Below are 13,603 nucleotides of genomic sequence, written 5' to 3'. Positions count from 1 at the left end.
CACGGAAAGAGAAAAATAGAAACCACAGATCCATAGAAACTAGTCCAATTAATTCTATATCAGATACTTTTCCTGATGACTGCAAAACTAAAACACTGAAAATAATTCTGAAAATCAGCAACTTTGTTCTAAAATCAGCAGGAAGCCTTTCTGTGAGAATTTTTGTATTCTCTGCAGTTACATGAGGACATAATGGGACATGGCTCAATTTTTCATAAACTCTAGTTTACACAACACCTACCTCTAGGACTTTCCCAGTAATGAACTGGTGACATGCTTCACACTTGACTCCAAAAAGAACTTGGTAGTCCTTTTCACAGTAAGGAGCACCATCTCTGAAAAACAATTAACAAATTCACAAATTACAAACCACTTCTTATTAAACAGGTTACAGCATGAGTTACTCTCTTCCTTTGTCTTCAGTTTGGAACTACACACAGACAGAGGTAAATGGGGAGAGTTCAAGGGAAACACTTTGTAGAAACAAAAATCATATTCTCACTAATGCCTCTTAGAATTATTCCTTAAATTCCCATCAAGACAAGGCATCCAGTACAAACCACTAAACCTCCTTCTTTAGAGCAGACTCTCTACACCTACAGGTGGTGCAGTTCCAGGGAATCAGTGTCACTGTCTCTGGGGAGGAGAGGAGATCACAGTCTATCACAGGCAGACAGTTTTTGCTCACTTCAGAAAAAAAACCCTTATATAGTCTGCAAGACTATAAGCAGTTACTTTTAAGTGTAAGATAATGTATTTTTTTGGTATGAACAAGGAACATACAGTAAAAGTGGAAACACTAGTCAGCCTCAGGCACTGGATTTTTTCTTGAGAAATTACAGATGCTACTTCTTATAAATATTATACATACCCAAATGGAAGGTTTACAAAACATGCATTGTTTCCCTATTTTTTTTTTTTGCTATATGCTTGAAGGGGGAAAAAGAGATTGTATCTTCATTCTCTCTCTTTTATAATTTCCCTATTCCCTTTCTCTACACTTTCTTCCACTCAAAACCCTCTTCATTAGTTTCTTATATGGAGATGAGAAATACAGTGTCAGGTCAATCACATCATCATGTTTATTCTGTTTTCTAGCAAAGGTAAGAAATGAATGAATTCCTACTTTTTTTTCTCAAAATCACATGTGGAAAGCAAAATGACACAATGCTTTATTCAGCTACTACAGAAAACATATGCAACAATCCACCTAATCCTCTGTGGGAACACGGACTTATACCCCTTTCAATATTAAACATCACCTTTCAGTTACACTTTGCAGTTCACTTTCCCAGCTCAGCTCTCACTGGGAACAAAGATCTTGGTGTATATGAAAAGGTGGTCAAAACAGGACTTCTAGATGTGAATTTTGCTGCAAGCTCTTCTCTGCTAGCAGCTAAAACTGTGCCAGGAGTTCAGAAGAGAAGCAGAGAAGAGTATTCAGAAGAGAATACTCACTTGCTGATGTATTCAGAAGAGAATACTCACTTGCTGATGTATTCCCCGGTTAGGACCTTCCCACAGGCCTTGCACTTAAAGCACCCCAGGTGCCACTGCTTATCCAGGGCCAGCAATGCTTGTCCATTTTTTATGTCTCTTCCACAGCCAGCACAATCTGCAAACAAGCAAACAAACAGATGCATTTGTTGTTAGCTACTTGGTTCATTACCCTTCATTAACTGCCCCCCATCACAACACTTGGTAGCCAAAGGGATGAACTACACAGCAGTGCAAAGATACATCTTCCTTTCCTTAAAGCCTTCCTGGGTCCTCTACAAAGACTCAATCTTTGGCATTACAGACATACTCAGTAGAAGAGGGAAAGTATTTCTCCTGTTTTTCATGCTGCTTATGATTCAAAGACCGCCTGGCAAACTCTGTAAAAACTTCAGATTTTGTTAGGAACAAGCTACAAAAAACCCTCACTGTAGAAAGCTCCTGTCTTCCAAAGCAATCGGCGTTCCTCGTTTTGCTTTCAGCAAGACCCTGAGCGCTTCACGGAGCTGAGCGAGGCGAGCGAGCAGCAGCAAGGGCGCTGCACGTCCCCGTTGGGCGGCAGCAGAGCCCCGCGAGTGGCACAGCCCGGAGCAGCAGGGCACGGACCTTTCTCCAGGGACAGCCCAGAGCAGCCGTGACAGCCCTGTGACTGCCGAGACCTTTCTCCAGGGACAGCCCGGCGCAGCCGTGACAGCCCGGTGACTGCCGAGACCTTTCTCCAGGGACAGCCCAGAGCAGCCGTGACAGCCCTGTGACTGCCGAGACCTTTCTCCAGGGACAGCCCGGCGCAGCCGTGACAGCCCGGTGACTGCCGAGACCTTTCTCCAGGGACAGCCCTGGGACTGCGGTGAAGGCTGCAGCGACCGCATATTGTCTCCCACCTGCAGGTGTGGGAAACTGAAGTTCTCCTGGTCTCTAATCGGCAAAGGGACTCTCGCTCAGGAATTTTGGTACCTCCCTGGTCGTCAACACTCACTTCTCACCCCAGTCCTGGAGGACTCTGATGGCAGAATGGAAACCAGAAGCCAGGAGCACTCTGTCCCAGGGGGTGGCACAATATCTCATGTTACATCAGAAATCTCTAGCTCAGCCCCAAGCTTCCAGTCCTCTCCCTTCAAACATAAAATACTCAAAAAGATTTCCTGTTAAGGGGCAATCCAGCACATGGTAGGATCTGAAGAGACTGATGTGGCAGACAACATTGAACTGCAAGGGTTGTGCTTCTGTGCCCAGCCTCAGGGGACAGAAGCACTGAGGGAGGGGAGGGCCTGGAAACCCAGTGAAGTGGAAAAGGAATGCCCATCAGCTGAGGCACACAGGGAAGCCACAGAGGAGACAGCCTCGAACAAAGGATTTTCCAGATTTTATTATCCCCAGACTTGGTGTTCCTTTGGTGAATGCCTGAAACATCAACAGATAACAACAAATAGAGACAAACAGAACTGAGCAATCCAAGCTGTTAAAGCCCAGGCAGCGGGGAAAAGATGAGCCTGGCTCCAACACTCAAGCTGACTGAACAGGTACAGCCCAAAAACCTTCATCTCCTCATGGGTTTAAGCCAGGCAACACCATGCCTTGCAAAAGGGCAAGTGCAAGTTTATTATCACAACTGATAATGAGAGCAGAGTCAGTCCTATTGACTAAAGGGCATGACTTTTGTTTGTTGGATAATGGGCCAAAAGAACCCCAAGTATGTGCTGCACATTCCTGCTATCCAGGAATCCACCATTTGTATGTCCCTCTTTCTATCAGTATTCTTCTTCTTCTCAAATCCCTTAAAAAAGGAGGGGAGGGGGACTAAGCACCATGGTATCTTGTGACAAAATGCAAGTCACAGACGGTTGACACAACTTGGACTTGAAAAGCAGCCCTGAGATGTCCTCATACCAGGACTTTGCTCTAGAGGACATATGTTACAAGCTGAAATCATGAAATGACAAGGAGTGACACCATGTAATGTATCCCTCTGCTCTGCCATGACAGCTGAAGGCTCCATGCCAGTCTGTGATGACAGCAAAGGCTGGAACAGGTCACCAAGGGAGGCTCTGGAATTTTCAGCACAGGGCTGAAGAAGGGACAGACACGTGTCAGGGTGGCTTTGGCATGCTGATCTTGCCTTTGGTTTGGGGAGGATACTACATCATCTCTTGAGGTCCCTTCCAGCCGTCTTAAAGCTAAATCTGAAGCCATGCAACGTGACTTTGTGAGAACGAATGAGATCCTCCCCCCAGTCCCAGTGTGTGCTGAACAGCAGTTTTAAAACAGCGCATTAAAACAGCCCATTTCCCAGATTTCCCAGCTCCCTAGCACTCCTGCTTCTTCCTAGTGTGCCAGCTTCCACAACCCTGACCTGGGGCCAGTCACACTGTGATACATTCCCTGCTATATTTTCCATGTTTTTTTCATTTTTATCTGGGAAACTTCTGTGAAGCTGAAGTTTCTCGGAAATGGAATCAATAAAGAGATTTTTAAAACACTTAATTTCCAAGGCAGTGGGAATAGAGAAACTGCTTTACACAAAAGGTCTACCTAGCCCAGCATCTTTATCTTTAGTGATGCCAAAACCAGATACGCGGGGAAATAGGGATCCATGAAGTACCTCTGACTGTTTAATAGCTTCTTTGTAAGCCAAAGTCACAGTAAGTCTGAGCACCAGACTTACTATTGCGCTCATGTTTAATACAAGGGGCTGGCAACACCCTTTTATTATTCCATAGCACCAATGACATCTACACTCTTCCTGGGCTCCTTGAAGTGTTTTGCAAAAGGAAATTAACATCATTTCCATTCTGCTAATACAACAGACACATGGAATGTCTAGAATCAAAGGAAACTAATAGCCCAGTACTGTTGTGTTAGGCTGAGATGGCTTTTAAATAAACCTGATTTTAATTCTGGAAAAACTGTTGGGTATATACATGAAAAGCTAGCAATTATCATTATCTCCTAAAATAGAAAGTGAATAGGGCTGGGCTGGGCTAAGAAAAGACCATTTGTTCATCCAAATTCTACAAATAAAAGCCATTATGATCTCAGGCCTGCATCAGGCACATTTAAGCCTTTGGCTGAATGTCATCAGTGTATGCAGGCAGGATCTCAGTATCACATTAAGCACAATCTGTATCTGTCTAACCTATAACCAGCACATGCTGCAAATAAAAGGGCTGGGACGTAAGAGTTGCAGTCCACAACCATATGCCAGAGCAGACTGAAAAATCTGAAAATCCTTTCCAAATTTGTGTACAATGATTCTCACCATGGTTCTCTCTGGCTTCATACCTGGGTCTAGCAGACTGCAGCCCTTGAAATTGAGCTTCCTTGAATTTTCTTTCTGCCATATAACCTGGATTCTTTCTTAGTCCCATTCCTTGCACATCACACATTCAGCAGTGCCAAGATAACAAAGAGGAGGAGGCGGACAGTGCAGTGTGCTGGTTAAAATGCAGAGTGAGCAGTACAGCTCCCCTACGCACTTACAAATATGTCGTATTTGACATGTCTGGGTACAAAAGAAAATGCCTGGACAAAAGGACTATGATGTGGAGCCAGCCAGCCCAAAAGCATGGGAAAAGGGGGGGGACAGAGCATGGCACTATAATACAATATATGATTTAGACCTCCAACCACTTTTAGCAGCCCCACTAAAAGATGCAGGTCAGGCTGAGCTGCCACCCATGACACCTTGCTTGTAAAGATACGAGAAAATGTGTTTCCCTTTTTAGCATCTGCATCACCCCAGACATCCAGGAGTGAAGCATCCTGCACAGCAAGCCATTTGTCACTGTCTAAATTAAGCAGCTGATTTTCTGCCTTTGCCTCCCTCCCCTGCTCTCAGCCAATAGTGCACAGGTGAGCTCAGGGCTGATACAGCTGGATTAACCCTCAGCACACAGAGTACGACTTTTACCCACTCCCATTTGGATTGCTTTGAAAATTTAATAGCAAATATACCTTTATCCCACATTCTCTGCTCATCCCATATGATTTATGAAAGAGAAACCATCTCTATGTGCTTTTGTCCTAATAAACAGGGTTATGCAAAGTCATGTGAATGATTACACCAACTCTGCTCCATGCAGGGTTAGCTCTGTGAACAAAGCTAATAGCAGTCTGATTTAATGATTAATAATTAAGTCACCAAAGAGTTCATTTCAATCCTGATGGCCATCAGAAGCACATGTCTAATAGATAAAGTCTGAAGCTGCCACAACCCCCACGAGTCACAGGTATTTTGTACTCTTATTACACTCCTTTTGTAACTATTTCCCCTCCTCATAAAACACTGATATGTGAGTTTTACAAAGACAGCACCAGTAGGCTTCTGCTCTGAAACAGGAAAAGCAGGGCAGAACTGGGGGGAATTTTTGTTATTATTTTAATACTTAAAAGAAACAACAAGTTTTCATTGGAATTACAAAGAAATACATTGTCAAACATAGCTGGACCTAAACAGCAAGTGATTTGGAAGTGATGAAAGAGGCAAATATTATCACTGGAGTCAAGGTCAAGAAATCTGTAAGTATAAATAGCTCTTAGTCACCTTGAAAAAGAACTTATATCCCAGTAATTCTTCTGTGGCAATTTGAAGGCTGTGCAATTACAATTTCTCATAGAGGTGGAGAGACCAGAGGTTTTTCTCAGTCACCCTTTAACCACAGATCAGGCAACGCCTTCTAAAGCCTTGCTTTAAAATTGAAAGGTTTGATGATATCATGCAGGCTTTTCCAGATCTTCAGGATATTTCTGACAAAGCTAAAAATACAAACTCACTATGTTCACAGCATGACAAATGTTTTCAAAGTTTAAAGCATAACCACTTGGTCATTGAGACCGTGATAAGTTCTGGAAGTCAGAGAAGGACATACAATATTGGGAATTTTACATGCAGGATTTAAATCTGAGCATGTAACTCAAGAAATTTGCTGCCAACCCCCTTCTCTTTGCCACTGCAAGGATGGGAAATGTTTGTCAGAACAAATTCGCTATTGCCCTTTTGCTGAAGGCAAAACAAACCCACACAGGCAGCCTTGTGCTCCCGAAATCTAACAATAAGAGGCTGGGCGCATACAATGGAGGGAAATAAATTTCCCATGGGAAGTGCAGTATAGCTTTGATAGTTTATTATAAATGGCAAGTTGGGAAAAACTGATATTTTCAAAACAAATAAGTAAAGAAAGTAAAACTATTTTAGTTGATAAAATAGGGAAAGAAATCACAATGGCATGAACTGGCATTCTTTACTTGCAGCACAAGTCCCTGTAACCATCTGAGTGCCCAAAACTGACTTGCCTTTTTAAGAAAAAGGTTATTGTACATCTTGACTATATCATTAGACCCATCACTAGTGGTGTCCCTCAGGGACCAGTGTGGGGCCCAGTCCTGTTTAATATCTTTATTCATGCTCTAAACTCCACCATGGGAGGTTTAGGTTGGACGTGAGGAAGAATTTCCTTGGAGAAAGGGTGATTAGACATTGGAATGGGCTTCTCAGGGAGGTGCTGGAGTCACCATCCCTGGAGCTGTTCAAGGAAAGCCTGAACGTGGCACTCAGTGCTGTGCTGTGGTTGGCACAGTGGTGTTGGGGCATAGGCTGGACTCTGTGGTCTCAGAGATCTTTTCCAACCTAAATGATTCTGTGATTCTGCGATTACTGTAAATTGCTCTTTCATCACCTGATTTAATTTAAAGTGATTCGGAAGGATGAATGCTCTTCCCCACCTCCAGTTTGGTCTGTATTGATTTAAGTCTTTAACAGAGAAAGGCAATTCCTTATTTCCACATCTTTCTACACCTTATTCCCAAAGGAGACCAAACCAAATGACCTTCTGGCACCTCACTCCTGCAAACTGTCCCTGCAAAAATCATATCACCAAGTTAACCTTTTTCCATTACATCAATCCCAGTCCCTTCTTCAACCCAATCTTTTATACAGGTGTCTGAACTGAGAACAAGAGAGTGAATGAAATAGGAGGAGGAAGAAAGAGCAAATGTACTACCTACTATGTAAGAGAAGAGTTTTTAATTGTCCTACAAAAGATGTATAAAGTTTTTGGGTTTCTTCCCATCCCAGCACTCCCAGAGTCCCACCTGTAAAAATACTCTGAAGCATAAACCAGGGCCAGGTACATCTAAGCTGAGGTCAGTCTTTTATCCTTTCATTTCTTTTACCATATTTCAGTACTCAGGTAGTTCCAGCTGAATTCAAAGTCACAGTTCCCACTCACAGTACCCCAAGGATTGCATCGTTAGCTCAGAGCTTCATTGTTTAATACCCAGCTCATGGATAGCACATTGTGTCTCTTCATTTGCAGACTATTTTGGATAATTTTCAACTGTTACTCTTGGAAAACAAGCAATTCCAACAGGGTAAAACCTCCTCAAAATAGGAATGAAACTTATGACAACCTTTAGGAAGGTTTTTATGCCTGGATAACATATGGCAAACTAAGGTCTTGCTAACAGCTAATTCACTTTTCACATTCTTTTGAAGTGACCTCTGATTCCTGACTTACTACCTGGCAGGCTTTCTGAACATGACAATTCCCAGATACTCCTGTCCCTGGGGATCTCCTCTATAGTTGTGTTTTCCAAGCTAGTGATGCCTCCTCATGCAACACCCATTTACTGAGGAATTCCTTGCACCTCCCCCAGAACTTCCTTTGGAATCAGCTTTTGAGTAGCACTCCTCCAGTAAAAGCTAAGGAGACGGACATGTTTTGATTTCCAAGTTCAAGATGGGGTTACACTTAAGCAAATAAGAACTGATACATATTTAGTACTCTTGTATAGTCCATTCACAATGTTTTTGTCCAATTTACTGTAACACAAAAGTATCCAAAAGAAATGGGGAAACCAGACTGGAAACACCTTCCTGGAGAACAGTTATTTTTTAAAAGGAATTTTCTGACAGAAAACTCATAAATCAGAAACTTCCTGCCCTGCCACAACTGTATTTTAAATCCAGTTGCTGCTCTATCACCCAGAAGTTTCTAACAAAGCTTCTACACCTCTAGAGAAGGAGCTAAGGCAATTTATAAAGCAGCATTAAAATACCAGTCCTCTTAAAATAGGAAATAGCTGAGCAAATGGAAGCTGCTTGAGTAATTTACCCTTTTTTATGAGTGAGGACATAAATGAGGACTAAAATTAATCCTAGAAAGTAATTCAAATTACAAAAATGCCTCAAAAACTGCAAGCATTATTGAAAAGAATGAATCATCTTGAAACAATCATACAAATGGGCCAGTGTCATTGGAAGAATTGCACATTCTTAGGCACAGTCTAATGGCTTTTGCCAGAAAGGAACTCTGCTTGGATTTGCATAATTTCTTTGAACTTTTATCATGTCATGAACATTGATTTGCTTCTTTTATTCTTAAAAAGGGGGGTATGGTAAAATTTTAGACCCACTGTATGCTCAATATATTAAGTCATAAATGTAGCTGCCCTGCAAGGTTATTACAATCAAATTCAGACTAAAGAAATTGAGAATTAAATAGTGACAATTAAAAAATAAAGGATTTCATTTATAATCAGAATTTAAAGTTTTAATTAAATCATGGGATCTGAAAACACCGGGAATAAACTTGCTTTCCTTTTCCCATCTATGAGAAAAAGTAGGTATGATAAGATGTACCACTTTTAAAATTTTTAAAGACATGGTGATCCAAAGTAAATAGTTTTATAAGCTACAGACTTTGAAAAATGTAAATTCCAAAATTGAAGTGTATTTTAATGCATTTACATTCTTCATATGTCTAGCATATTTCTGAAAGTAAAAAATATCCACAGATACTTCATGCATTCTAAATAAAATTTCAACTTTCATTCAAATAGAGCTTGACAACTCATTAGCAAAAACAGTTGTTAGGGAAAAATATAGATGTTAAATAATATGATGACTTTATGCAAAGCTATATTAGTTTAAGTAGATGTGTCCAGTTATGAAGTACCCTCATGTTTATCAATTAGTATTTTATAATTAAAAATCTAAATGTAAACCAAGGTTACAATCAGTCAGACTAATCAAGGTTTCCTGAGTTATTGAACAAACCATGATTAAAATCAATGATTTAAATCACAGTATTTGAAATCAATCAGCAGTGATGTCCATGGTATGCCTTTATTCTATGTTAAATTTAAAAAAAGAAGGGATACAGGACTACGTGAGCCCATTCTGCCAAATTCTCAAAACCCTCAACTGAATCTCCAGCAGCTAAACACGGGCTTGAATGCCACAGAGATATGGGAGTGTTTCTGCTTATGCAAGCAGACAAGCCAAGAATGAAATGAGAAAATCTTAGTGTTACAGCACACAAAAAATATTAAACCCTTAAGGCTCAAAGTTTTAAAAACTTAAAATTTTAAAAATGCATGTTTAAAACCAAAACTGTTGAGTCTCTCTAAGTTCCCCAGGGCATTCACTGAAGTTATGGATATTGTGGGTGAATATTCCTTAAGACAAACTCAGTGTCTCGCACACAAGGCCCATCTCCATCTGTGCCAAGTACCTGCATAGCTTTGACACAGTGTGAAATTGGAGAATATTTCCTAAGAATAAGCTCAAAATCATGTGTTGGATGTTGCTCAACACTCTTTAAAGCCACAAATCACTGCAGATATCTTGCTTACTAACAGCCAGCCAACTTTCCCCTTCACTTTTACATTCCCTATGGAATTGAAGGAGTTTTCAGAGAGCTATGGAAAAAAATTATAAAGAACAAAATAATGAAAAATTAGTCAAATGTGGCTGAACAGTTACAAATCCAAGCTGCAGACTTTTCCAAGAACTATGATAAAAAAGAATTTTGCATCCATTTTAGCTAATTTCTAATGGAGAAGTCTGTCATGTTTATACATCAGCTCTGACATTTCTGAATATTGGCAGCAATCACCTATATTTTTATCTAATGAAAGGACAGTTATGTCCTGTCTATAGGACTGCACTGAGAATTAGAGAGCCTTTAAAGGAGGACTGCAAAGTAAATTTGCTTCTTCTCCATTTTGATGCTCTGTTGTTTGAAACACAACCTCACTTTTCTGACACTTCCTGGGCAGTGAGGCAAAAGATGACTCCTATTTTTACCTTCCCACCTCCTCCTTCTTCAGCAGGTATGGTATGTTGGCTCTGCTTTACTTCAGTATGACCAGAACCTTATTGGAAATTTCAAATATTTACTGGGAGATTTACTGCCTGCATCTTTTTCGAAGAGATAAGGCTATTGAATAATTAACAAAGATATCTTTCTCCCACAAGTTCATTAAGCATTAAGCTTATTATTTATATCACAATAGAGCAAAGATCCCCAGTTGCAAGACAAAATCCAACCCTGTTAGACTCTGTGCTGATAGGCATGAAAGCATTTGTCCCACAAAACTGACATTCTTTGAGCCAGAACACAATGTGCAAAACAGACAAGGGCAAGCACACAAAACATGATGTGAAATCTCCACGTGGACGCTGGCTGGTTGGGGAACAGCTGCACAAGGATTATTCATGCACATGGAACACTTTGTTGGTCAGTTTGAAAACTCTGGTCCACGTCTTGGCTGTACTGTAATGCTCTTAACTCCCAGGAGAGACTGTTACAAAGAAAGGGAAGTTGAAATATTTTCCCTCTGCTTCTTTCCAAACTGTATCACCACTGGGTACCTCGGCATTTATAGGACACAAGGATCTATTTCACTGAAAAGAAACTATAGTGAAAGTCTTCATCACCATTTCAGAAGATGAATTTTTCAAAATGAAAACTCCTGTTAGGTGATTGTAATGCTTAAGTTTCTTTTGGATAGAGAGGTTTGTCCCAGAAAACCCACTTTTCACTGGAAATGCAATTTCTCAACTAGTTAATGTACATCACTAAAATGATCCAACCTTTCAGCAAAAAGGTAATCAGAAATAATTAAAACTTCCAGACCAGCATACAGACAAGGAACCAACAGAGAAAGGGCTCAATGTCAGGTAGAAAATGGTGTAACATTCTTATTACTGAAGTGCTTTATTGTGGAAACAGTGAATTACCCAAGGAAAAAAAATCTCTGCTTAAGGAAGAAGGACTAAACTATATTCAAAGACATGTAGTCTCTTCTGAATTTCAGAGATGATGCCTGAGCCAGAAGAGCTCTGGCTCGAGTTCCACAGCCTGCTGGCACCACCTCCTGTGCCTGTCCCAAGTGGGGGGATCTCTGTACACCTGCTCTGCTCTCAGCTGGACTGTTCACGCCACCTCTTGTGAGTTCAAGAAGAAATGCAAGAGAGTGTGGTACTTCTTTAAAATGAAGGTCTGACTGAACTAGAGATTTTTATTCAAAGTCTGCATCAGTTCATTTACCAGCTGCTTTGGGGAGAATTCACTGATAAAATGCCCTAATGGAGGGCATTTTATACAACTATGCAACTGCACAGTTGCAGCTTTGCCCAAAATTAAGAAATAACAGGTGCCTGCACAACTGCTTTTCTGGAGAGACAACGTGGACCTTAAACACAGTGTGTTACCATGCAGCCAGAACACAACAGAGCGTAGAAAAAGCTTCAGACAGTAAAAACCAGGCAATCATGATGCTGAATACAAAACCTGGACACTGTTTAAAACATAAATAGCAATTACTGGGATACATTATTGCATTACTCCTTTATCAGGTCCAAAGAAAAAACTTTATGTCTTTGACAGAATCTTGAAAATTCTAAACCATCCAAGGCATCAACACCACACTTTTAGTTGGTGTTATCTACTTGTCCCCTGTTTCTGTGCTGCTCTACATCTGTCCCAGTCACTTTGCTTTACAGTTCACATGCCATTTATCAAGCTGTCATACGAAATAAAACAATAAGAAAACAAACACCACTCATTTCATTTGTCTGCAAAGTTATTTACACGTATTTGATATTAGATTTCCTGCTGAATGAAGGAAGATCCCAAAATTTGTGCACTGTGTATTCCTAGCAGTGGCCAAGGAATAGGATTGATTAAATTATAAATTATGATTACTCTATAGCATCTGAATACTGAAGGAGACTGTTTTAAAAATTTAGAATAAAAATGGAGTCACTGAATTGGTTCTTCAAGAAAATAGCTGTAACTCCAGGTAACACATGTGCAATGAAAGAAATATTAATATAAATAAGGTAAATAAGTACTATGGACCCAACTAATACTAAAGAAAAAAAGGAAAATGAATTATTTAGTATTTTCCCATCTTATTTTCACTGGTGTACACTACAATAGAGTGTAACAATATTCAGGTCCATGTTATTTGAGATGTTAACCCCTGTACTTGGAGGCATTTGATTTTCCTTGTAATCATCCAAGCAAAGTTGTCGGTAGGTTTTCATTTGTATGAAGTAACAGACACCAGAAAATGGCATGTCAGCATTAATGCAGACATTCTAGGATAGAAAGCTTCCTTTTACATTACACAAGCCAATCAAACCTGATACATTTGCAGTCTACTGAAGTCCCACAAACTTTCTTTGTTCTAAGGAAGGTCTCCTCTAGTGACCTACTTGAAAGTGACCAGGGGAAGCTGACAGCAGTATAGGATATAAAATAGATGCATAGTGTGAATCAGTCTCTCCTAAAAGAACTTGTATTAAAAAAAATCCTTTCAAAAAATGGCAAAGCATTTGGAAAAAAAAAATTATATGTGTATTAGCCAGCAGGAGAAACCTGGAAGTAATCTGAAACACTTTACACTAATTAAAATTAACTCTTTGGTGCCAGCAAGAAAGACTTTTCTGTATCTAAGTCAACTTTTGCACAAAGCTAAAGCATCAACTGGAGTATCTTTGAAGACAGAGGATGCTTCATTGATTTTTTTTTTTATTGATTAGTTCTGAACTTATAAACTGTTCTCATTTTTATTTGTCTGTTTTGGAGATTATTGCACTAAAATGACCTAAAACTCTATACTATACATTTCTACAAGTCTTTGTCCATAAAAGAACAAGATGCACCATGGCAGGTGCCTAAAGATTTTGAAGTAGTGCACTCTAAGCTGTTGAGAGCAGGAGCTGTGTGTAATGGTAAAGCAGCTTGTCAGCAGGACCCAATTGTGACTTAAAAACCCAACAAATCTCATCACAAGAGATATGAAACGTTGCTTTATA

General features: G+C 40.2%; 1 protein-coding gene across 20 annotated transcripts in view; it reads right to left on the bottom strand.

Annotated features, from left to right (window-relative positions):
• Positions 1-13,603, bottom strand: part of ABLIM1 (actin binding LIM protein 1) — a 188,066-nt gene that overhangs the window by 67,147 nt on the left and 107,316 nt on the right. For all 20 annotated transcript variants that reach the window (XM_032115907.1, XM_032115903.1, XM_032115889.1 and 17 more), the window contains exons 5-6: positions 1,489-1,615; positions 242-335 (exon numbers count right to left, since the gene is read on the bottom strand). In XM_032115907.1, coding sequence (XP_031971798.1) covers positions 242-335; positions 1,489-1,615 — 221 coding nt within the window. The remainder of the gene's footprint in view (positions 1-241; positions 336-1,488; positions 1,616-13,603) is intronic.

Source organism: Corvus moneduloides, chromosome 8, assembly GCF_009650955.1.
Source record: "Corvus moneduloides isolate bCorMon1 chromosome 8, bCorMon1.pri, whole genome shotgun sequence".
In the NCBI taxonomy this organism is placed as follows: Eukaryota; Metazoa; Chordata; class Aves; order Passeriformes; family Corvidae; genus Corvus; species Corvus moneduloides.
The sequence above is the reverse complement of the archived record's forward strand: the minus strand, read 5'-3'. Positions and strand labels throughout refer to the sequence as shown.